This window comes from Lampetra planeri, chromosome 7 (assembly GCF_965212315.1).
Source record: "Lampetra planeri chromosome 7, kcLamPlan1.2.h2, whole genome shotgun sequence".
In the NCBI taxonomy this organism is placed as follows: Eukaryota; Metazoa; Chordata; class Hyperoartia; order Petromyzontiformes; family Petromyzontidae; genus Lampetra; species Lampetra planeri.
Genome location: NC_136113.1, coordinates 16,366,305 through 16,390,534, shown reverse-complemented (window position 1 = coordinate 16,390,534; position 24,230 = coordinate 16,366,305). Strand labels below are relative to the sequence as shown.

The window sequence follows — 24,230 nt, the reverse complement described above, 5'->3', positions numbered from 1 at the left end:
CAGATTCCTCCAGAATAAATTCAATATCCAGATTTTTCAGGAGGGCCCTGGCAAGTTTTCCTGTAGGGGGCGAGTTTGCTCGGTGTAAACCCACATTCAGTAATTTGTAGATATTTTATTTTGCATTGTTGTGGCCTGTTTGGCCATACCAGTTGCAGTGTTTATTGTTTATCTTTAGTTCATCATTTACATTCCATCCACTGCTGGATGAAGGGCCTCTCCCACATTGCCACTCTGCACGACGCTACCCTCTCCACGGGGGCGGTTCTCTGTGCAGTCGTCGGCAAAAGTCTCCTCCAAGGATGACCAACGCGGCTTTATTGAAAACAAAACTCTTGGGCACTGCGCGATTCCAAAACCGATCGGGTTCGCAGTGACAACACGAGTCAGCCCGCCACAAAACCCACAGGCGCAATCGCGTTTCACGCACACGGCAAAAAACATTTATTTTTTGACGCGCGACAATGGCCATTCGCGTGCCGCTCCCCAAGTTACATGTTCAACCGACGTCCCTTACACGTGAGGTCCCTGCGTTTGTTCCCTTGTGTGTGATCCGTTGCGCCGCGCTCTTGTAAACAACGTGAGAGGATTATTTGTTACGGTATTATCAGCGGCGCGGTTCAACAGCCGAGAGAACGACGTGATTGCACGAAGCGCGTGGCGTTGCTCTCGACAAAACTAAATGGAGGAAGCGGCGTTGGTTCGTTTGTACAGCGGAGGTCAGAAAGCCAGCATGGGCGTCACGTCGCACCGCTCCATCCTGCATGACCTAATTGGGGGGGTCAACAATACCATAAAGGTGGTGGCACAAGGCAATACAATGAGGGGGGGGGGTTACCAAATCTAAACTGTGGCCACCTTAACAAGCCGACTGATTCGCGAAAGAATCGACGCATCAGCAGTCACGCAGAAAGCACCAACATCGAAACGATGGACCACCAAATGTCAAACCGGGGAAGAAGTAACAAAAAGCGAGCGGGTCGCGTGAGTAGCATCCACCGTTACGGGGCTCTCCCTACTCGTGACAATATCCGGCGGGAGCGGCGACTCGAGGTGGAGGCAGGACGACGACATCAAGGGTCACTCTGGCCTCTCAATCTCTTCCGTGCCTTCTCGGGTTCTGGCTTGAGCTCTGGTGCGCAACGCAGTTGCTGCTGCTGCTGCTGCTCTGAGAGACAGCAACACAACCCCCCCTATCGATACCGTGAACAGCCCTTGCATCGATCCGCTGCGGGATGAGCGACACGCCACGGTGTGCAGGGTCGTGCGGATTAATTAGCCACACTTCGTCGCGCTCCTCAGTGCGGGTTCGTGAAGGCGGAGATGGCATAGAAGTACAGTACAACAATGGATGTTGCTGCACTGCCCTCTCTACTTTTGCCATCAGTTGTTGTTGGCAAAGGCGCTTCCTCGAGAGTCTCATTGCACCGAGGCTCGCCTCTCCGACGTCCACGAAAGTTCAAGATCCAGGCCGCACATTCCGAATCACCGGCGTCCAGACGTTTACGCTGCACCAAGGGCTCATGACAACAAATCGAAATTGAAAGTGATTTTTCCTCAAAACTGTTCGACAAAAAAAACAGCAACGCTCTACGTCGATTAGTGATGTCAACATGACCACAACCTATTTTACGAAACGTGAGTTTATATACCAGCCTACGACCAAAAGCGTAATGTGATAAATGTATATAATTTTTGACACACGGCCGATATCCTCGTTTGAGATGAGGGCTTTTTTGTGTTAATGACAGACGTAGATTACGTACCCCATCAAGACATCAACGTTACCATTTAAGCTTAATTGTTAATTACGACAAGAAACTGCTAATATATTCGTCTGTCATTAAGATAGTCATCCCTGCTCATTGTTAAGCGGCCGCGATGAGGTTGTACAATTGCTGGGAGAAAACTGGCCCCCGCTGCCCCTCAACTTCACTCGACGACGATGACTTCCATGAAGAGGCCCTCGACTCAAAAACGCGGGCACTTTGACCAAGTCTTTCTCTGGGTTCCCGCACGTTCACCCAGCGCAGGACTCTGGACCGGAAACCCATCTCGGCGCGTCGCGTGACCGTCCAAAGCAGACAACTCCCACAAGCGCCCGGTGCGCGCGCGGGTCTCTGTGCAGAACGAACGCTCGCAACGCGCACGCAAAACATCGCCGTGCCAATCGGAGATTGGGGGGCGAAAGCAGTTCAGCATACATACATTGCGGCTGCTCGCGAAACACTAACAATTACGGACAAGATAAATCACCCCACGCACCCCGACCAGGTGATAAACAAAAAATGTTCTAAACATTACAGTGAACGCGCTCACACCTCCCGTGGGCTTCGGGGTGGGTGTCGTAAACCCTTCACGTACAACGCGTACGAATCGACGGACGTCCATTGGTCAACGCGCGCATCGCGAGCCGAATACTCGATATTAACCGATCGATCTCGACGCATCCTCACAGCCTCCGACTGACAGCGACCGCGCGCGCCCGATGCCGACTAACCCGTGGCTTGCTCACGTCCACACCGTAGCGCAAGGTGCGGTGGAACTCTCGGCAGAGCGTGTCACGGGAGGAAGCGGGAAGGGAGCAGCGTTCGTGCGTCACGCTCTGCCCACGTCCGCACCGCCGATTAGCACGGTTGGCTACGTACGGTACGCGAACGAAGTTCAACACACGTACTGTACATTCGTCATCGCTCGGGTCTTCCCACCGCGTCCGTGCAACTGCGCTCAGTCCTGGCTGCGGACACGCCTGCGGGCTTATTCCGTCCGATGCGCGAGCGAGCGACCGACCGTGTGACGAAAGTGCCCCCCGTACGCGTCCCTGGGCACGTTTCCATGCGGCAACTTGCAGGGCAAGTCCGTCCCCCTGGGGCGGCGTGGTGACACATCGTGAGCTAAATGGCAGCAAGCCAGCGTAGCAGAGCGAGAGAACTCGGAAGGACGCCAGTGCCAGTAGCGCGTGTGGATGTACGCAGTACACATCATTCGATCCTTCATTTGTTTCTGGTTCTCAATGGCGATTCACTTATAACCCTCTCTTAGAATATGGAACAATAGCTATAAGACCACGTACCTAGACACGATGCATCAACACAGCTTAAGTTTATGGTCTATTTACGGACAGTGCTTTTATATCGGCAGCTTCAGTGTTTACGTGTATACTGTACATGACTGTAGCAACAATGACGGTCCGACTCGTGTTACGTTTCCACGACCAATGGGAACCAGACTCAGGAGCAGCACCAAGGCCCAAGCCTACATCCCCACGCTGCAGGAATCGTGATGGTTGGCCCTTTAACCTCGCGACTCGTTCCAAAGCGGCCCAGGCGTCGAGCTCGCTTGGGATGGGATCAAGCCGGGAGGTCTACGGTGGGGATGCCCGCTCGTGGAGCCAACTTGGATACATCGGACCGAGCCGGCGTGGTTGCCAGTGGTTGTGTGAACGCAGCACTGCGCTGCCTCACTCGCGGCTAGAACGCGATTCTGCAGCCACTGCAACTGCACCGGGGCCACCACATGGGGCCCATGCGCCAGCCGACACAGCGCAGGGAAATTGAACAGGGCACCAAGTTGTATTCCTTGCCACCAGGGCCTATGCCACCCGTGTAGCCTGGATGGCTGTGCCACTGGCTTTGTATCCTCATCAGATGTGGCCCAGATCCAGTCCAAATTCCACCAGAAATCGCAGTTGTTCCTTCATGTCCAAGAGTGGCATGAGATGGATGTCTTAGAGGTCACAACGCAGCCCATTCATAGTTCAAAGCCTAGCGACGTGTCCTTTGTTGTATCAGTCACAACAAAGACAACAATTCGCAAATAACATTATAAGCATTCTATTTTAAGACGATCTTAAATTAGTGATTTACATTTCTTTGTATTTCCTTTTACATCCATTTAATAACTATGAATGAAAGACAACTGCAGGTATTGGCGTGACCTCCACGCTGGGCCGACTCTCCCACGCACTGCCCCCGCGGGACGCACGACGGCGACGCGGAGGCACGCGGACGGTGTGAACGGTCGCACGGCCTTCCCCGGGTGGTGGAAGGGGGGGGGGGGGGGTGCCCGGCCGGCCGGCTCGCGGGACCCCGTGGAGGCCTCGCGGCCCTCACTGCCCGTTGCCCATGGTGTGGTAGGTGGAGGCGGGGCCGCTGAACGCCAGCGGCTGGCTCGACTTCTCGCCGCCGCCGCCGTTGACGGCGAGGTCGGAGACGGTGGACACCGGGAGCTCCTCGCCGTCCACGATGCCGATGCGGTCGTCGTCGTCGTCGCCGCCGTTGCCGCCGGGACCGCCCGTGTGGAAGATGCCGGAGAGGTAGCGGATCTCGGAGAGCTCTCCCACCGTGTCCAGCATGAGCAGCATGGCCACCAGGCCGATGATCAGGTAGCCTGAGTCGACGGGTGAAGGCGAGAAGATTTTAGAGCCGGGACGATCAAGCGGTCAGGTTTATTGATCGCGGTCGATTACTTTTGAAAATGGGGGTCGCCCCCACATCCTGCCCCCCCCCCCCCCCGAAGGTGGAACACCCCCTTAAAGTCCACATCCAGCGTGTTTAACCAAGCCTGACAAACAAACGCTGCTGGATAACATTACTGTGGAAGGTGCATCAGCTGACAAACTAAAACGTGGCTTTCTTTTACGCGAAGAGACGAACGTAGGTCCATCTCAGTGAACGTGAAGCATCGGGGTCCAATGTCGCACATCCCCCCCTCACCCCATCTCCTTACCAGGGATCACCGCATCGCACGCTTTCAGATGCGCTTCTGCGGCCGTCTGGAACGCTCTTCCGATATTCGGAAGCTACTGGAGCTATGCACTTTTAAGTCTTTTAAAATCTAGATTGGAAGCTCATATCTTGAGAACTGATTTTTGTGTTTAGTTTCGTTTTCCTTCCCCCGCACCTCCGACGAGCGCGGTCAGCTACGTACGGTGCGAAAGAAGTCAAACATACACACATTTGTCTCACTCTCGCCGCGACCACGCGAGGCCACTCACAGGTGACGCAGAACTTGTAAAGCTCGCGCAGGTGCTGCCCGTAGGCCTCGCCCGGCACGTAGTCGCCCAGGCCGATGGTGCTGAGCGAGATGAAGCAGAAGTAGAACGCCTCGAGGAAGTTCCAGCTCGTCTCGAGCGCCGTGAAGATGCCGGCCGGGATGAAGAAGAAGCAGGTGATGACGACGACGGCCAGCACGACGGCGTGCGCGGTGGCGACGCGCTGACGCGACGCGCCCAGCCGCCGCTGCATGTAGGCGATGGGCCGGCGCGTCACCAGCGTCATGAGGCGCTGCACCACGGCCGTGAGCAGCAGCAGCGTGAAGGGGATGCCCACCACCGAGTAGATGATGCAGAAGGCCTTGCCGCCGTCGGACAGCGGCACCGAGTGGCCATAGCCTGTGGGGGCACGCGGACAGCGAAGGGGTTACGGCCGTGAACGCACCGGGTGGAGGGGGGGGGGGGAACTTGAGCTGGAGCGTCGCCCGCATCAGCTGCCGCGCGGCGTTTGAACGAAGTTTGAACGAAGTTCGAACGTAGTTTTCCGACATTTGAAGGCGTGTGGTCGCTAAAGTCAATAATTCCGCTCGCGATTCGTGCATTGAATCGTGGGTGCGAGAAGCGATTATTGACGCTCCATGCAAACGTTACATTTAGGTTACGGAAACTAAACTGTACAAGAGAAACGCCGAACAAGAAGACAAAACAATAAATTGTTTATTGGAGCGAGTGGTGGTGGGGGGGGGGAGCGATTCGTCACGAGCCTAGAGAAAGCCAGCAACGAGATCCACCGCTCTCAACGCGGGTAGCGTAAATCGCCTGCACCCGCGCCCAGGGTCTCATCTATGGTGGCTGAGCGCACACAACACGCGGCATTGTTTTTTTTTTGTCATTTTACTGAAACGCTGGGACACGCAGAGAGCCACTCGGGTAAGCAACGTTTGAGACCGAGTGGAACCACCTGGGAGCCTCAAAGAATCCCAAGGGCTTTCCGGGGCACTTGCGTTTGTAAACTGTAGCCTGCCAATTACGTGGCCCCCACAGGAGCGCGTTGGGACCTTCTGCAAAGCTGTGTAATCACTTATTTACTGCAGATTTAAAAAAATGTAAACGGTGTGCGTTATCCCAACAATTAAAAATGTCCGCGTCGCGTGCGACGACTTGTTTTGAGTTTGCGTGAAAGCTGCCGTTTGGCAGAACAACCAAAGCGGACGCGTAACCAAACAACGAGACGCACTCGTGAATTAATGATACACGCGTAAATAATAAAAGATCAATTAATAAATTAACAGTCACCTACTGGCGGGCCACAGCCAGCCAGCGGCAAACAATTTCCACACACGGTTCACCGATAAAAACCATAACGCTTCGCGAGCCTCATGTGTATGTCTTACTCTGTGAAGGTTCAGATTCCCGACACTACCGCTGTCTTGGATGTTGCCTCTAGGATTGCCACCTCTGAGGTACAAAACACCAGGACATATTACGGGTAAAATAATAATAATGATGATGATATCTCGCAACAGCGGAAGAGGGGAGAACTGCATATGAGCGCATTGTCTCTCGTGGTGAATGTAACGTGGCTCTGTCCAAGCGTTGCAGTAAATGCAGACTTGCAGATTGTCCCAGGACAGCTGCCTCGACATGAGGACGATCCTGGGGGGAAATCAAGCCAGGTGGCAACCCGAGTGGCCTCCGCATGGCCCGGTAAAGAGCCCCTTCTGCAGCTTGCTGAGCCTCCAGCGCTCGGGCACCCTCCCCACCGACCCCACGTTAAACCGTCACGATTCGGGGTCATAGTTCAGTTCGATAATCCATTCTTGTCGTCTCCGGTTGTGTTGTTCATCCGATTGGTCATGCTTTATTTGTGCTGCCCTGGTCACTGTTAACAGAGGGGCACAATTCATGCCGATCTTAAAAACCTTCCGGGGGACCGCACAACTGCGCCCTCTCCCGGTGACCCCTGGGTAGTGAGGCCACACACACGCTCACACACCCACTGGCCTCTCGAGGTGCAGAGTTAGAGAGGGGGACGTGGGTGCGGCGATTCCTCGCGGAGGCTCTGGCAAGGCTGCTATGTTACCGATCGTCTGCGTGGTCGCGAGGCCGTGTGCGTGTGTGTGCGTGTGCGTGCGTGTGTGTGCGTGTGTGTGCGTGTGTGTGTGCGTGTGTGTGTGCGTGCGTGTGTGCGTGTGTGTTTCCGCGTGTTCGCACCGGTTGGCCTGCAGTTGTGAGATGGGAGCAAATGCTGAAGTTTAGCACCGACCGCAAACCCCAACCGACTCACCGTCGTGATGACTTATGGAACTTCTCAACAGCCCAGCCTCCTTACAGTAATTGCGCCTTTCAAACAAGTGACACATACACAACCGGCCCTCCCGTTCTACGCCTCGGTTAATTAAACTTACAGCCCCTTTATTTGTCGGTCAATCCACTGCTGTACGAAGGCCTCCCCGTGTCGTGGCGGTTGATGGGAGTTTGTACGACCAAGGCTGGGAATAGAACTCAGGTCACCGGGTTTATGGTTCAGTGCACCAACCACTACACCACCACTTCACCGAAGCCTTGGTTAATGGAAACTACCTCTTTGATTTCAGCGGGATTTGTATAAGCTCGTGGGAAACGACTTGATGTTTTATTATGTAAATAAGTTATCATGGCTATGCCTGCTCGATGCAAACGTATTCCACAGGGTGACGATAACCGAGGAGCTGCTCCTTATTCGTTTCCTGCCAGTTCCCTCCGCCTAGCCGTTTTCTTTCCTGCCTGGCTGGGTGCGGCAGACTCGACTGGCAGAGAAGTTGCGTTCTCAGTGCGGCCACCGCCCCCCCTGCCTCCCGCCCCACAGGACAAAGGCGTTCGCGGGGTGGGATGGGGACAAAAAAAAAGTGCAGAGAGCAGTAGTCGGACTTCTTTTGCGTGGGTCACACCTGACAAACTCGCTGGCTTTCAAACGAAGAGTCTGGGGGCCTGGGAGTTTCCCACAGATTTATTTGACCTGCACTGCCGAATGCGGTGACGTGGCAGTCGGAGGAGTAACACTTCGGGCTTTGTGTGGCCGGCCGATGCAGACTTGACACTGGCAGCTGTGAACACTGCCAGTGTTTTACTCGGCTGTTGGATGCCGCTCCACGTTAGGCTCGGGTGCCCCCCAGGCTCAACAGAACGTTCGGTGGTTGCTCGTCTCTACTGGAGATCCTGAGCCAGGGTGTAAATTCCACGTTCCTCTGGCAGGGGGCCAGTCTCTCCATAGGACAACTCCAATATAATGCAAAAAACGCAGAAAATAAATATATATTACATCACCAATCTGCCTCTAATTTTCTGTTCTGCGTGATAATTGGTTGTATCTCAGTTTGTTAAGAAACGAAATCTTCAGGAGCCCGAACAAGTTTGATTTGTTTACAAGTAGACGGTTCCACAAATTAGGCAACCTTTTCAAAATGATGCTCGTGGCACATCTGGGCGTGATATTTTGTAGTTGACTGTCGATAGTTCTACAGGCTGTGGCTCAATTGCGGAATTAGTCGGCGGTCCGACACATATACACAACACGGAATGTCCCGTCACCATCCCAGTGTGGACGAAAAAGCCAGTCCGAGTGCATCGAGTGCGTTTGACGCCAACAGAGCGCTCCAGGCTCCGCGCCGGGGGTGACCACCGGGTTTTTATTTGGACTTTCCTGCCCCTGGGAGGTCACGAACTGGCTGTCGATTGAGACGTTTATGTCCCTGCTGAAGGCCAGGCCTCCTCTCGCTCTCTCTAGTTTCTCCATCTTTCTCTTGAGTCTCTCTCTCTCCGGTTACTGCTCACTAATGTCCCTGCTTTACATGCATGGCACTCGTAGATGCATTGTTAAAGGATGCTTTCTACATCAAAATTATTATTATTTTGACAATTATCCCTGTTGAAAAAAAATATTTTATTTCTATCTGAATTACATTCCTAATTGGTTGGCCTACTTGTTTTCTTAGGTCGTCTGCCCAGTGCCAGATCCTTGGCCCAATCTCCGTCCATCCCGTCCAATCTGGAGCTTTCTCCATTTCACTGTACGTGCCCCCTCCAAGCCAGCATATATCTTTTCCGCCTCTTGGCCTCTTTCCCAACTTCCTTCTCTTACAAAACCTCCTTCATCAAGCGTTCACCTCCGAAGACGTGCACAATTCGCGGCTTTTGCTTTTTCTGGATTATCATGAATCAAGACTCCCGTTGACGTGCGGTGCCCGAGTTAAAAAAAGGCCACTTCACGATTATTCTCATGATTGCCCACATATTTGACGCATCCGGACCATACGTTCCAATTCGCAGGGCTGCCCTCGTGCGACCACAAATTTTCAATCGACGGCAAATCAGAGGATACCGGGGGGCCTCTGAAGTTTCTTTGCTGCTCGCAAAGCTTCCAGCCACGAGCGAAGCTGTGAAGAACGGCTCCTCAAACTCCGATGCGGTGTCCCTTTAATAGGCTGGCAGTTGCTGACCGTGCTGGCAGTTGTGTAATGACGCACACGCTGACGGCATTTGCCATCGGCAAACACTGCACATTTTTAAAACGCCGTCATCTGGCCGCGATGAAAAAAGGCCATCGCTCAAATCTTCAGCTCGTTGGCCGTGTAGATACTCCAGCATATTATTTACGTCGCCAGTGGAGAATGCTGGCACCCGCACTGCGAGCTCGGTGCTTCAGCGCGTAGCGGAACACAACGATCAAGGCCGGCAGACGCACTCCGCTGGCCTCTCGGCACGTAACAATGCGTCATTTTCAAACGATTCTCGTACCCGAGATACGTGCATCACATTTTCCCCGATTACATTAATTTGCGAAAACGTTGCATGTCATAGTTTTTTTTAACCAAATCCAGAACCCCCCTCCCCCCAAATCGTGATGGCAAATTTGACGGTTACACAGCGACCAACCCCTGCGCTTCTTACTCTGCTCATGACTCAACACGTTCATCGACAACACTGTGTGGCCTCAACATTGAAAATATATATTAGGCGACTTTTCAGGTAATGGCCCTCATATATATACCACCTAGAAAGCCAAAGTAGGCTTCTCATTTCAGCTAATGTGTTTAATGCTCATGAATATGTAGTGATCATCGACTCTCCGATTGTGATGCACCGCTACGGCACGCTCATTAGGCTTGCCAAGCGCTTGATGCAAATTCCATTTGGGCAGGCGATAGGGAAATGTGGTTTGAGCACTGTACGTGTCGTGTCGCTGCCCTGCCCAACCCCAGCTCCCCCGTGAATGCACCTTGGCCCTAACAACCTGTCGCGTTTGTTTGCTCACAGGACCGCTGGCTGATAGTCGCTTGGCCACGCGGTATAAAACAAGGCACGCTCAAGGGCCCCGGTCGCGTCTTGTCGGTCAAGCGGGTACCGCAGTCGGTCGCGGAAGTTGATGTCGACGCGGAGTTATTAGGTCGGTCGCGCACGCGCACGCCCTGTGACGCGCTTGGGAGGATGATTTTGAGTGTCGATGGAGGGTGGCGTCACGGGTCAGGTGTTGCCACGAGCGTGTACCGACACGCACCTCACCTTCTCCGAAACCACTGAGAGGTCCCCAACCCTTTACTGGCTGTTAGCCAAGCTTCCCGGCCACAGGGAAAGCCATCGGGTCTCAAGCTCTGATAGGTCACACATTCAGTTGGCTGCACTTACTGTGTTGGCAGCTGTGTTGAAAATATTGGTCATAAACAAACACTGCACATTGTAAAACGTGGTTCTTAACTGTAAGTCACAAGTTTCCACTCGACTCTCTCTCTCCCTGCCGTGAAGAATGCCCATTGCTGAACCACCCCTTAAGCTGACTCAAGGAGTAGATGTTTCAGTCAGCAGTTGGTGCCAGCCCATCGTTGTGGGGTCTAATCCCAACTCAAGGCAACGTCCCATGCCCGTCAATCAGTAAATGGGGCAGTGCTTTAAAGTTCACTACCAGCGAGTACATTGTGAAGTTATTATGGGTATAGCGACGAATCGATGTTTACACTCGCACGAGACGCAAATCGAATCATGCACGAATGGATTATCCACAACTTATGTTGGTGGTATGTTGATAAATCTGGCTATCGCCTGATGATGATAATTGTTATTGCTGGTGAAACGTCGTACGCAAATTGCAAATGTTGTAGGTTTACTCTCCAACACACCATTGTGCTGTACTAGTAACAAATTGGCATATTTTGTTTACGTGACAAACCTTACTAATTGGCTGTGTCGGGTGGTGGTGGGTTTATTTACTTGATCTAACCCCAAAAAAAAGCTATCACGTTGATCTACTTAGGCAATTGGAGCAAACTAAACTATTCAAAACGAAACATAATTCGAAATAATACAAACGCCGTGATGCTGAGACAAAACCAATACATCGATTCTTGAAACCGGTTGGGAACCCCAAAAAATGATGAATCTTCATCCCGTCTACAAGCCATGTTTCCATGCCTGCTAATCAGCAAGCGCACAATCCTTGGCGTTTAATGCCAGCATGGCGATCATTATCAAGTTGCGTAGGTGGAGGAAGCCGTGTTTTGCTGAATGGGCTAATTTTTTGTTCACGGTGGCCCCAAGTTTGTTTTGTGCGTTTGGGGCAGTTTAATCGGGGGGACTGGTTGATCGGGAAAACTGTCAGTGTGTGCTCGACATGGTGTGGTTCCTTCTCACGAAATCCCATCTCAACAAGCCTGCCCTACCCTGCCTGTGCCACAAATTATACGTGAACGTTTGTGCATTTCGTAGATTTCTACCACCTTGTTATTCAACCAACCGAGAGGCCATGTACAAGTATATCGCACGCACGGGGACCATTGTTATTTAGGATTATTTGTAGTATTTTCTGATTGCGGGTTTCTTTTCAATTCAGTAATGTCCTAATTAGGGCCATGACAGAGTAGAAAAAAGGTAGCTTATTCAGACGGCAAATCATGGCATCACAGCGGCTAACATCGGACATTTTTTGACAGTGTCAAAGTATAAAAAAGCAAGAATAGGGTTTCCCCTTTCTGGAAAGAAAACGCCTTTTGGCGTTCTCTGGTCTGACACTGGCGAGACTTGGCCCCAAAGAAGGCTGGCTCTGGTGTAGACCAATCAGTTTCAAAGACAACGCCATATATTATCAGTGCATGTTTTGTTTGCATGTTCATCACAAGTACGTGTGGTTAACGCAGACACCATTTGTTGCAAAAGGTTTCTATTTGGTGTTTGAACATCTTAACAACTGTTTTAATGCCAGAAAGGGTAAAACCGATTCTTATTTTTTTCATATAACAGCGTCTGTTGAACACCCTACTCACGGCGGACGGAACACTTTGAGACATCCTAACAGAACGTCAATACAGGAACTTTGTCAATCCACCGTTGGATGAAGGCCTCCCCCGTGCTGTATCAGTCATGGGTATTGTTTGACCATACTTCACCATGCCGGTCAGTGTGAATTGGTGAAGTCGGTGGCTGAGGAAGCAGGCTAGAGATCTCACCACTGATTTTAGCCGTGGTCAGTATTTAAACTCGGGTCGCAGAGGTCACAGCACGACGTGCCAACCACTGCGCCACCCAAATACAACAATGATCCCGAAGCTTCAATTCTAGGAGTTCTTTTTTACATCCACCTTGGGTTGTCCAGACTCGGGTGAGACCACGAGGTGTGTTGATGATTATAATGCGTCGGCAAGACGTGCGATGGCCATTGCAGCCGCTCTCCTAGGAAGCTGCACACGCACGGGCACGCGTCCATTCCCAGGGGGGAGAAGGTGCCACCGATGATGAAGCCACTGCCAACGCATTGACCTTCCCAAACGATGTCACCCGATACTCCTCAACCAAACTTGGGAGGTTTTGCCACCCGATGCAGAGGCTCGCAGTTCGTGCCCAGCAGCCACCCTGGTCATTACTGGAGGTGCATTAACCGTGGTTACACGCGTTGTCTGATGCATATTGGACATTACAGATTCCATGTTATTTTTTTCAAGGGCATGTGTGCTGGCGTTATGGTGTAAATATTCCGTAAATTACTTAATTGTAGAAAAAACCTCAAAGTTAAATGACTCTCTCCTATCAGACTAAAGAGCCGACACTGCATGCGCTTTGTGCCACACAGGGACAGCTGGGCATTGGCACGGGTGCCATGAGATGCCGTGTCAAGCGCTTTTGAGTTGCAGATTCATTCAGGGGCCCTGCAAAAAATAAAACAAACTATCCCTTCCAATCACCCGGGCCTCCCAGGTAAACGACACCACTTTGTCACAGATGCACCCAAGCCAGGCAAACAGCTTAAACTCGCTCCGTCAACAAAACGCGCTCGGCTCGGGCGTTGAGCGTCGCTCTCTCAACCCGCGCACCGCATTCCAGCTGGCGAGGCCCATCGAGCTAAGCGGCGGTTGATGCTGCTGCTGCTGTTGTCTCTCTTAAACGAGGACTTCGAGGCAATGCCGGCTTACCGGTGGTGGTGAGCACGGTGCTGGCGAAGAACAGCGCCGACGTGAAGTCCCAATTGACGCGCCCCGATGCGTTGTTGAGCACCGACACGCCGTAGTTGCTGGCGCCCATGACCTTCTCGAGGAAGGTCTCCAGCTCGGCGTCGCGCACGCACGGGTGGTCCGCCAGGAACTTGGTGCGCAGGCTGCGCAGGTCGTCTCGCAGGTCCTGCTCGGCCGGGCGCTCGAGCGCCGAGAAGACGGCGGCGCCCACCACGAGGTAGACCGCGTAGGCGAGCAGGAGGCCCAGGAAGACACACGCCGAGCGGCGCTGCTCCAGAATCCTCCCGCACGAGCTCGTGGCCAGGGACTGCAGCATGGTGGCGGTGGCGCTTGTTGGGCGGGGGGGGAATGCGATGGAGGTGTCGGTGGAGGAGGGAGTGTGGATGGATGATGTGATTGTGGTGGCGGCTCTGCTGGTGGTGGTGGTGACGGATGCTGCTGCTGCTTGCTAGTGAAGGTAATAGTGTGCTGGCGGTGGTGGAAGTGATGGATTTCTGCCGGTGAAGCCGACAAATGGTCTGCCGCTGACGTTAGCGATGATATAAACGTGCCGCTTTGCGGAGGTGACAATTCGTCTGATCCTGGCCGAGCTGAATCAGAAGCCGACGCTGGCGGTGACGGTAGCGGAAGTCGTCGCCACCTCCGATCTTATCGCCATGGAACAACACCACCCGTGCAAGGGGATCGATGCAGTTGCCACAGCGCAATCGTCTCTGGATGGACGGACGGGACTCTACGGATGAAAGCCGCACGCCCTTCCTAAGATGCCGAAACCCCGAGACAGCCCCTGGCGAATTGTTCAGGTCGGTGCCTTTAAATCCACACGCGACGGCCGTTTACAACAAACACTCCGGGGCGAAGCAACAGCGCAGACGTGGTGTCCACCTCGCGAGCCGCTACGAGGCGGCTCTCCGCGCGTCCCCCCCCGTGGGTGGACACGGGCTGCTCACCGAAGCCCGGGGACCACCATCCACCATCCTCACGCGGCGGCCAATTGACGAGGCGGCTTCTGTGCAGGACGCAAGGTCACCCTCGCCGCCGAGTCACCTACCGGGCGGCGCACGCGACTCGCGCAAGCGGCAGCGGCAGCAGCGGCAGAGGCGGCGCTTCAACTCGGGGGACCCTTCACGACCGTGAACAGCCTCCGCCCGAGCGCGAGGGTGGAGGGTGGAGGGTTGTGTGTTTGCCGGCGTGTGCGCGGCAACACACCGCTGCGCGTAACGAGGAGGGTATGTGGATGGCGTGCGCCGGGAGCAGGGTGGGCGCGTCCGTGCGTGCGAGACACCGAGAGAGAGAGAGTGAGTGTCTGTGTGGGTGATGCGCTGGCGGTGCGAGTGGCTGTACTGGCGTGTGTAATTATGCAGGGGACGTGGGTGGTAGCGGTGGTGGCGTTTGCCCGGGGATGTGGGAGTGGGGATGGGGGAAGAGGAGGAGGATGGAGCCCCGCGTCACGGCGTCACGGCGTGACGCGGCCGTCCACGGCGCGTCGCTTCATGAACGAGGGTGGGAGGACGCTTCCTCGTTTCCAAGTGAACGCATCACGATCAAAACAGCGCAACCTTCGACATACGTACGTGCGACCCACGTACTACACACACACGCGCGCGCGCGCAAAAAAAAAGCCCGCATCGCGTGTGTGGGGAATGTGCCGCTGTGAGCGAGGTGCGATGACTGGGCGTCATGCAGAACCGTAAGAGACATGCAGCCGTGGCGACTTGGCGCGGGGGAGGATGGCACCCAGCAGTGGATGGATCGTGGCAGATTATGATGTTTATTGTAGGGGACGGCACGGCGCACGAAAGTTGCTGGTGTCGTCCGAGCCGAACCACCTCCCCGGCCGCCTTTGTCTCCCCGGTTCTGATTTAGGTTACCGCACCGGACCAGTTGGGCCACGCATTCGCGGCCGAGTCGGCCTAGGGGAAGGCCACGACCGGTTCGGATATCGCCGTAGACGGCAATCCAACTCGGGCGCATGGGTTCTTAGGGCAGCGTGAGCACCACTGCTCCACACATATGCAGGGTACATCAACAACAAGCGCCAATCGCAACTAAGTGGCGGTGACGTCACCACGGAGCTTGTGCCAGGCTAGGTGCACGTCGAGGCCACGTGTTAAGTGCCGAACGCCCGCCGGCAGGAGGTCACGGGGCAGACTCAGCAGGTGCCACGGGTCGACTGACTGAGATGACTGCTGGCCGATGCACCACCTGTGCCCCCCACTGTGCAGGGTACACGCACTTACCCACACACACCCACCCACACGTACCCACACACACTTACACACACACACCCACACACACGTACCCACACACACCCACACACACGTACCCACACACACCCACACACACGTACCCACACACACGTACCCACACACACGTACCCACACACACGTACCCACACACACCCACACACACGTACCCACACACACCCACACACACGTACCCACACACACCCACACACACGTACCCACACACACGTACCCACACACACGTACCCACACACACGTACCCACACACACGCAGCTTAATCCGAGTGCTGTAGTTGACGTTGCCTGCTCTTGGTGTCCCACGCGCCCCGCCCCGGCTCACACACGACGCATTCATAGACGGGCACTTGGGCTTTAATAAAACATTCAAGCGTCAATGCCCGGTGACATCACCGGAGTGCTCAAAACAAACAGCGAGCTGCACGTGGCACAATTAGCTCGGTGGCGAAGAGGACGCGGGCGCGTGGAATCCATCCCTCTGTTGGTGCGTCGGTGCAGAAGCAGCAGCAGCAGGGATGCGTTCGTGAGCTAAATCCCAACGCTGAGAGGTCTGCTGCTCGCCACGTGGCTTCGGCAGAGTGAGAGAGTTGGCGTCGTTTTGTCGTTCCTGCTGCGTTGGAGGAGCACAGATGGCAGTGCTTTTACTGGTCCGTAGTTTGGGTTGTATGGCCAGAGTGGGGCACTACTTTGGCTTGCCTTTAATTTTCCATTTTGCGCGGCCCCCGTCACACAGTGGCTTGTCTTTCAGCTTCCTTCAGGAATGGAAATGTTTACTTCATGAACGGAAACTGAAAGACAAGCCAACGCGTGACCGCGGCCATGCAACCCGAACTACGGCCCAGACAGGCGAGTAAACCACCGTAGTCTGTGATAATTAAGGCAGTAGAATCGTCATGGATAATTCTGCTGCTGATCATAATAATCACGAACTGGCCTATGATGGGGGTTGTTTAACCCGGAGTTCTATAGTGGGGCGAGCAACCCTGTCAACAATGAACGTTGAGTCAACGGTTCAAAACACGTGCCGACGTTGTCTTCACGTCGCATATTTACCGGGCGTTGCGAATGTGCGACGGCGGAGAGCATAGACGTGGGAGCATAGCAGTTCGGTACAACGGTGGCATCTTCTGCACTGCCCTCTGCCGTCCAACACGTGGCCCTATGCCAAGCTGTTTTGTGCATGGCCGTCAACCCACTGCGTGTTTGTTACTCGACACGAGAGGCAATGGAGACCCAGGAGTCTGTGTGTCAAGGGAGACCCGTACGTTGAACTTCTTTCGCACCGTACGTAGCCAACCGTGCGAATCGCAGGTGCTGGACGATATAAAGAACGTGCGGCAAACAGGATCAACACAATGTTAAACAACGCAGAGTACATTTGCATCATTACATACCTGTCAACCCGTACGATTTAACCCGTATTCCTGTACAGGGAAATCTGGTTTTGAGGTCCATACGGCGTACAGGCGTTGCAATGCGGGCAGTTTTAGTTTTTGTCTATTTGTGTTTCTTCCTTGTGATGGGACTTTGTAGGATGAACGTTGAGATTTATACGGGGCACGGGGTGATCAATGAGATCTGAATCGGCCTGTAATAAGGTAGGGCGCTGGTAAATGGTTGACAGGTATGTAATTAAAACACAACTTATCGCATATTCACTTGCAATCGTAGTGTCCGAATATTCGCAGCGCATCGATTAAGTGATTCGCATTACTGAATCGATGAATGTGAGTGTCTGAGCTCACGGCTCATCCGTGGAATCGCTCGTCGCGTGGATTCGCGTAAATGTTGTAGGTAATGGGTTCGCGTGATCCCTCCGGTCAGGAGTGGCCGCTACATTTAAGACAAATCTGAAACTAAATAACACATTCTTGAATGGGAACGCGACACTGTGACTCGCGATAACGAATCGATCCGAAGCTCGTGGGCGTTACGGGATCGGGGGGGGGTCTCAGTCGTTGCACCTGTGAAGGCTCTATACCGGTCCGTCAGCCTTTAGTCAACAACATCAGCCACTCGGGCAAACTGTGAACCGGTTTCGACGTTGTGAGTCTCATCAGCAGAGCGTGGCCCGTCACAGCGCGCACCCCCCCCACCTCCCCGTGTTGTGCCGCTCAAAAGAGGAGAAGCGACCTCACCCCAACCTCCTCCTGGCTTCGTGCGCGTTTCGCTGCGAGCGAACAACGGCCCAGGTGGAGGAGGAGGGGGGGGGCCTCGAGCAGAGGTTCAGCTCAGGGAGTGGCAAGTTGCCTCGTAAATATCTCTCTCTCTCGTCGTGGGAGACATTCAAGCCCAGCGGGTTTGTTCACATTCATCGCTCAGGGGAGTGGCAGGAGTTGCTGCTGCTGCTGTTTCTATTCCCTGAGTATACAGCAGTGATGCGTGTGTGTGTATATGTATGTTGGACTTCTTTCGCGCCGTACGTAGCGGAGGTGCGGGTAGACGAGTTGAAATTACCACCCGCGAATGAATGGGGATGGGCAGCTTGTGACATAATTCATTGCTGCCCTTTGTCAATTCAATTCTGGATGAAGGTCTTTTCACACCGTGTCGGTCATTTGACCATATAAGAATAGGTTTACCCCGTCTGGCAATACAGCAGGCGTTAAGATGTTAGAACACCAAACAGAAACCTTTTGCGAGGAATCATGTCTGCATTAACCACGTATACCTGTGGTGAACATGCAAACAAAAAAAGCATGCTCTGATAGTATATGCATTGTCTTTGAAACTGATTGGTCCACACCAGAGACATCTTTCTTTTGAGCCTCGTCTCAAACAGTGTTAGACCAGAGGACGCCAATAGGCGAACAGCACAAAGACAATTTTGATATTGGCAAGGGAGTTCCCATGACATTTGACCATACTTCACCATATTGGTCAGTGCCGCCTTGTGAATGGGGTAGAAGCAGTGGCGCAGTTGTTAGCACGCTGCGCTTCTAAACATCGCGACCCGAGTTCGATTTCCCGCTCATGGCCAACACCGGTGACGAATATCTTAATCGGCCCTAGGCCTCCCCTAGGTCGACTCCATTAACTTAATAATGATCAAAATGTGTTAACGTGTCCACTGCTGTCATTATTACTGAGCGCAAAGTTGGCGCCCACTTTATCTACTCTGGGAGGGATGGTGGCGGTCAGTTGACCCTGGAAATGTTTCGGTCCTGGCCACCAAAGGGACACCTTGTCGCCATGGGCGTCACGGCCACGTCACTCGTTCCTGTGAATGCCACGCGAGCGTTTGTTCCGGAGGTCGGGCGCTCGGAGCAGACGCGCCGCGAGTGAGATTCGTATCTGCGGCCAACGCCGTGGAAGCTCCTGCACGGAGCTGGTTTGAGCAGACCTGAGCTCCGCTGTTCGCTTATCAGGGCGCCAGGGCTAAAGTGCACGCATTACATTACCGGTACCATTACTCCATCTGCTATGCAAGGCTAGGTTTAATATCGATTTTTATTTCATTTTTAAAATGCCAAATCATTTCCTCCCCACCTCCCCCAACATTCTCGTGTCGTGTCCCAGGCGCACGCATTCAATCATACGAAAAATTATTGTTTGTGTCCTGATGCCCCCTCCTATGTGGAATAACGTTCTCTTACTTTTTTTAAAAGTAAATCTTTCCCAGATTAATTTGAATGATCAGTTAAATATTCGTTACTTGATAAAATATGTAATTGCTTTTCGATAATAGCATATTCTACAGCCAGCTTATATATAAGCTCCAAGCTTGGCAGTCTCATTCTTCACCTGAAGACGGCTGCTTGCGTTGTAGCCGAAACGTCGTGAGAATTATTTTATTATGTTTTATTTTTATTATTTTATTACTTCCCTTCTACGTGACTTTACCGAAAGAACCAAGAAGATGAATATGTTCTTGTTTTACTCTTTGGTTCTTTTGGTAAAGTCACGTAAAAAGAGAAAATTAATTTCGATTTAAAGCTTTCGTGACTGCAGGGATTCATCTTCTTGGTTCATTCGGTAAAGTCACGTAGAAGGGAAATAATAAAATAATAAAAAATAAAACATTATAAAATACAATTCTCACGACGTTTCGGCCACAACGCAAGCAGCCATCCTCATGTGAAGAACAGGTCTGTCGGAAAGACAGCGTCTGAATGAGAGAAAATAAAAAGAGAAAATAATAATAAATTATGTTCTTGTTTGTTGAATTCTTTAACTTGTCACGAGTCTTGATATCGCGTTCCCACTGTTAATGTACTTTGTGTTATTTGCAAAATAGAAGAATTCAAAATAAAGTTTTTAAACGTAATAAATATCTGAACACGTGGGTCTGCGGATGGAAATATACGTGAGTCATCAGTGCAGAGTCATGGACGTCATTCACCTTGGGGAAAATGTCAATGGATTTATTCCTGCAGCAATTCACTTTCCACTTAATGGCCCATGCACGTTCTGATTTATCCACGGACGTTCACCAGACCGCGCTGATCACGATCACCCCGCTTCTAACACTCGCACTGTGTCCCCTACTGAATAATAATACCCTTCAAACTCGATTTTGTGAATGGTCGTATTGATTATGAAATCAATTTGAATCATCTTCTCACAGATGGCTACACAATGGACCGAATATACATTTTTCAGTCACTTAATCTGCCTATTCTCAGCAAAACCCCTCCTTTCTGGAAAAGTAGATTTTGCGGGTAAAATAAATCATTCCAGCCCTTCTCAATTCACTAATGGATGAAGGCCTCCCCATGCCATGCCGGTCATAAGTGTGTTATTTGACCTTACTTCATCACACTGATCACTGAGAGTTGCTAAGAGTGTTGGGTGGGTGGGGGGACGAAACTTTTCCCGATATCAATTGCCGCTGAAGTTAGCCCTGGCTGGGAATCGATCTCGGGTGATGGGTTGACATAGCAGCGTACTACCCATTGCACCACCGCTCCCACCTCTGTGCGAGTTATCAAGATTCTTTATTTTTTCTCTCTCTCCAGGATACCGCCCTCGTTTTAAATCGTGCGATGGCGCGCGCCACTGCCGTGCGGAGGGGGCGCCAGGCCAAAGTAACCCGATCACGTGCTCCTCCCGCACGCAAGCAGATGGTCAGATCGCTGGATATGCCGCAGAGATGCAGCCGCTCCTGGTTTCTGTCAGCATGGCCACGGGGGTTAATGTTTGTTGATCTTCCCCCGCACCTACCATTAGCACGGTTTGCTACGTACAAATTCAAAGTGGCCGGCCACATGCAAGGTTGTTATTTGTATTCTATTCCCCCCAACTCTTGCTAAGGTCCGCATTTGCTTTGTGCTGGTGGGATTAGCGCTTTGGTGCGCGCGGCTTTTGTCAGGGATGCATCCCGCACGCACGTGTACGGGAATCTTTAACAATGGAATCATGATTTACATGTTGGGCTTGGAATGCTTCGAAAAACTCGTCCGATTATGCTGGAGAGTCCGGTGAAATGAGAGAAATCGTCACAAATGTACCGGTAGAAAGCGCACATATACTCTACTGTAGAGCCATGAAGGCGTTCGATGATGGTGATGATGATGGTGATGATGATGGTGATGATGATGGTGATGATGATGGTGATGATGATGGTGATGATGATGGTGATGATGATGGTGATGATGATGGTGATGATGATGGTGATGATGATGGTGATGATGATGGTGATGATGATGGTGATGATAAGAGCAGAGAGGTCGCGTGCATCAGGGCCTCATCTGCGTGTCGTGTACAGCACCACGTGGGGAGCAGGGCAGCTGTTTAATAGATAGGATCGTGGTTCAGACTAAGAAGAGACTTCATGCATGAGCAGAGGAGGTATTTTTAGTCTAGACGAGAACAAGGCCAAGGGAGTCTGTAATGTCTGGTAAAGTTAATTGGCTAATGACCTAAACCTCACGCGGCTACGGGAGGAACTGGTATCAATCAGCACGGAATAACATAAGTGGTACCAATTTACTTATGCAGCCATAGACGGTGAATTTGATAACCTGTCCAACGACTATTGCAAATTTACAGCCCAGCATCAATCCACTGCTGCGTGAAGACATCCCCACACCATGTCAGTAATGAGGGTTGTTTGACCATACTTCACCACTCTGGTCAGTGTGGGTTGGTGAAAGGGGGGAACCCCAGGATCGGTTCGTGCATCACTCGCCGCCGACATTACCTAACAGCTGGAGAATCCAACTCGGGTGGCTGGGCTCACAGCACAAGTGCACTCACCGCTGCGACACTGCTGCCCGTTAACGTCAGAGGAGCGAATGTTTTTTTGAGCACAATGCCCTTGAAGGACAGAGGCGCGCGCTTTGGCGAGACGCTGTTTAAAGATTTAGACACCCGGTGGGGGCCGAGGGGGGGGGCGGGTCGCCTGCTGGCCAAGAGCCACCCATTACATCACCTCGACTGTTACACTGGCCCAACGGGGACCTTCACAGTGCCGGGGAGAGTGTGTGGTGTGTGGAGGTCACTTAGAACTTTTGTGAGCACCCCTACGGCGTGCGGTGGTACGACCCGTGGGTGAGAGTGGGTTGTGCCACGGCTCTGCCCATTATGCCGCGTGGGGGGATCCGACTCATCACGGCAATGCCAAATGATTTAGGACGCTGCTGAATCTGCAGTCATTGGTGCAGATGCATTTTCAAAGTCGTCGCATTCACGAGGATGGTTCTGTTTAATGTAACTATTTGCAGAAACATCTATTAGTAATATTTAAAAAATCCGTTTACGGCCTCACCATGCCGTTTCTTTCACGGGAGTTGTTTGACCATATACTTTACCATCAAACTCGCCAGTAAAGGTTGGTGATAGAGGGCCCAGGAACGGTTCAAGATATCACTCACAACTGATGTTATAACCGTGGACGGGAATCAAACTCATGTTCATGATGCAGTGTTGACACCGCTGCGCCACCGCCGCGCCACCGCCGCGTCTCTCCCCAAAGACTGACTGAATTGATTTGTTTTTGGTACGGGAGTGAAGCTATACGGGAGCCATAACGCAAAGTTGTCGACGGAGAGGAGGTGAAGAGGAGGAGTCTGGGGTGCGGTGCGGGAGCGGACTGCAGTGAAACGATGCCGCTGCTGTTCCGTCCGGCTCCTCCAATCTCGCTCGACTCCACCACCAGAAGCCAGTGGGATTAACGGAAAGAAACCACGAATATAACGGTGCTATTTGAAACGTGTAAACTAAATACGCTGCCATATTTGGAGGGTCCACAGTCTAAACGTAGTTGACACGCATTCATTTCAAAGTGTTGAGCGGCATTGTGGTGTCATTAATCCTCTTGGTGTTCAAGTGTTCTTGTCGTTTTTGTTTCTTCCATGCCAGTCTCGACCATCATCTCCCATGAGGAGGACACGGGGCTGCTGTTTGGCCCGTTAGGCAAACTGCCTTATAGGGAAAGTGGCGTTCGTGAGCATCTCTTGAGGTGGCGCAGTACGCGAGTCGGCGGTCTCCGTGACCGCGTGACTGGGCGCCTTTGTCTCCGAAGTCCCGATGCTCAAAACAACACCACGGTACAGATTACTCATGGTTTTCGGTTGAGTCGACCTAGATGAGGCACAGGCTAAGGTTAAAATATCGATTGCCATGTCACTGGCACTTTCAACATCGGCATTCGGGATTGGCGCAGCGGGTAACACACTGCACTATGAACCTGGAGATCCGAGTTCGATTCCCAACCACAACTGATATCGGTGGCGATCGATGTCTCAAACGGTCCCGGGAACTCACCGTCTACCAACCTACATTGGCCAGCGTGACGACGTCTAACACAGCCCCCGTGAAACACGAGGAGGCCTTCATCCACCAATGGATTGACAAAGTACTGTCATTTTTACTATTATTCAGATTTGAAGCACAGGTGAAATATACCGTAAAAAAAGACCACAGATTAAACATTATCACACTCGCACAGACATCATTATCATACACAGACATCACACACACCACCCACATGTACACACACACAGACATCATCACCCACACCACCCACATGTACACACACGCAGACATAATCACACTCACACATACATCATTATCATACACAGACATCAAACATCACCCACATGTACACACACAGACATCATCACACACACACACACCACCTACATGTACACACAGCCCAGGCATGGGCAGTTGAGTCACCGCAGTGTTCTCAGACGCGCGCACGAGAGTGGCAACGGTTTTATTGACATCAATTGTGTTTATTCGTGGGGGGTTTTGTTTTCTTACAAATCAACGTTGCCTGTCTCATACAAGTAACCCCCTTTACGCGCAACCGAACGAAGAGACGGAAAACGACGCCACACGTTACAAACGACCACGCGACGGGGAACAGGCGGACGCCACTGTCAAGCCAACGCTATTTGCGGCAACTGTACGAATAACGGCACACACCTACGATGTCGTCGTCAACAACAACAACAAAAACTACCATCACATTAAAAGCCTACGCAAGCTTCCGTTCCAATGTTGGATTTAAAGCACGTGCTGAACACATCCCCCACCAGCGGCGCTGGTTCA

At 52.4% G+C, this 24,230-nt stretch overlaps 1 protein-coding gene across 1 annotated transcript; it reads right to left on the bottom strand.

Annotated features, from left to right (window-relative positions):
- Nucleotides 1-420: 420 nt before the first annotated feature.
- On the bottom strand, nt 421-14,933 carry LOC144720082 (potassium channel subfamily K member 1-like). Its single transcript, XM_078596553.1, has 3 exons — nt 13,429-14,933; nt 4,997-5,392; nt 421-4,389 (listed from the first exon to the last, which is right to left on the bottom strand). Exons 1-3 carry the CDS (start codon nt 13,781-13,783, stop codon nt 4,109-4,111), a joined length of 1,032 nt encoding a protein of 343 aa, XP_078452679.1. The 5' UTR covers nt 13,784-14,933; the 3' UTR covers nt 421-4,108.
- Between the last annotated feature and the right edge of the window lie 9,297 nt (nt 14,934-24,230).

What these genes read in the sequence shown, in the direction of transcription:
- LOC144720082 (XM_078596553.1), bottom strand. Translation starts at nt 13,783, where the DNA reads ATGCTGCAGTCCCTGGCCACGAGCTCGTGCGGGAGGATTCTGGAGCAG. An exon ending in CACCGTGCTCACCACCACCG is followed by an intron (nt 5,393 to 13,428) that starts GTAAGCCGGCAT and finishes GTGCCCCCACAG; the next exon opens with GCTATGGCCACTCGGTGCCG. An exon ending in TTACAAGTTCTGCGTCACCT is followed by an intron (nt 4,390 to 4,996) that starts GTGAGTGGCCTC and finishes CCGTCGACTCAG; the next exon opens with GCTACCTGATCATCGGCCTG.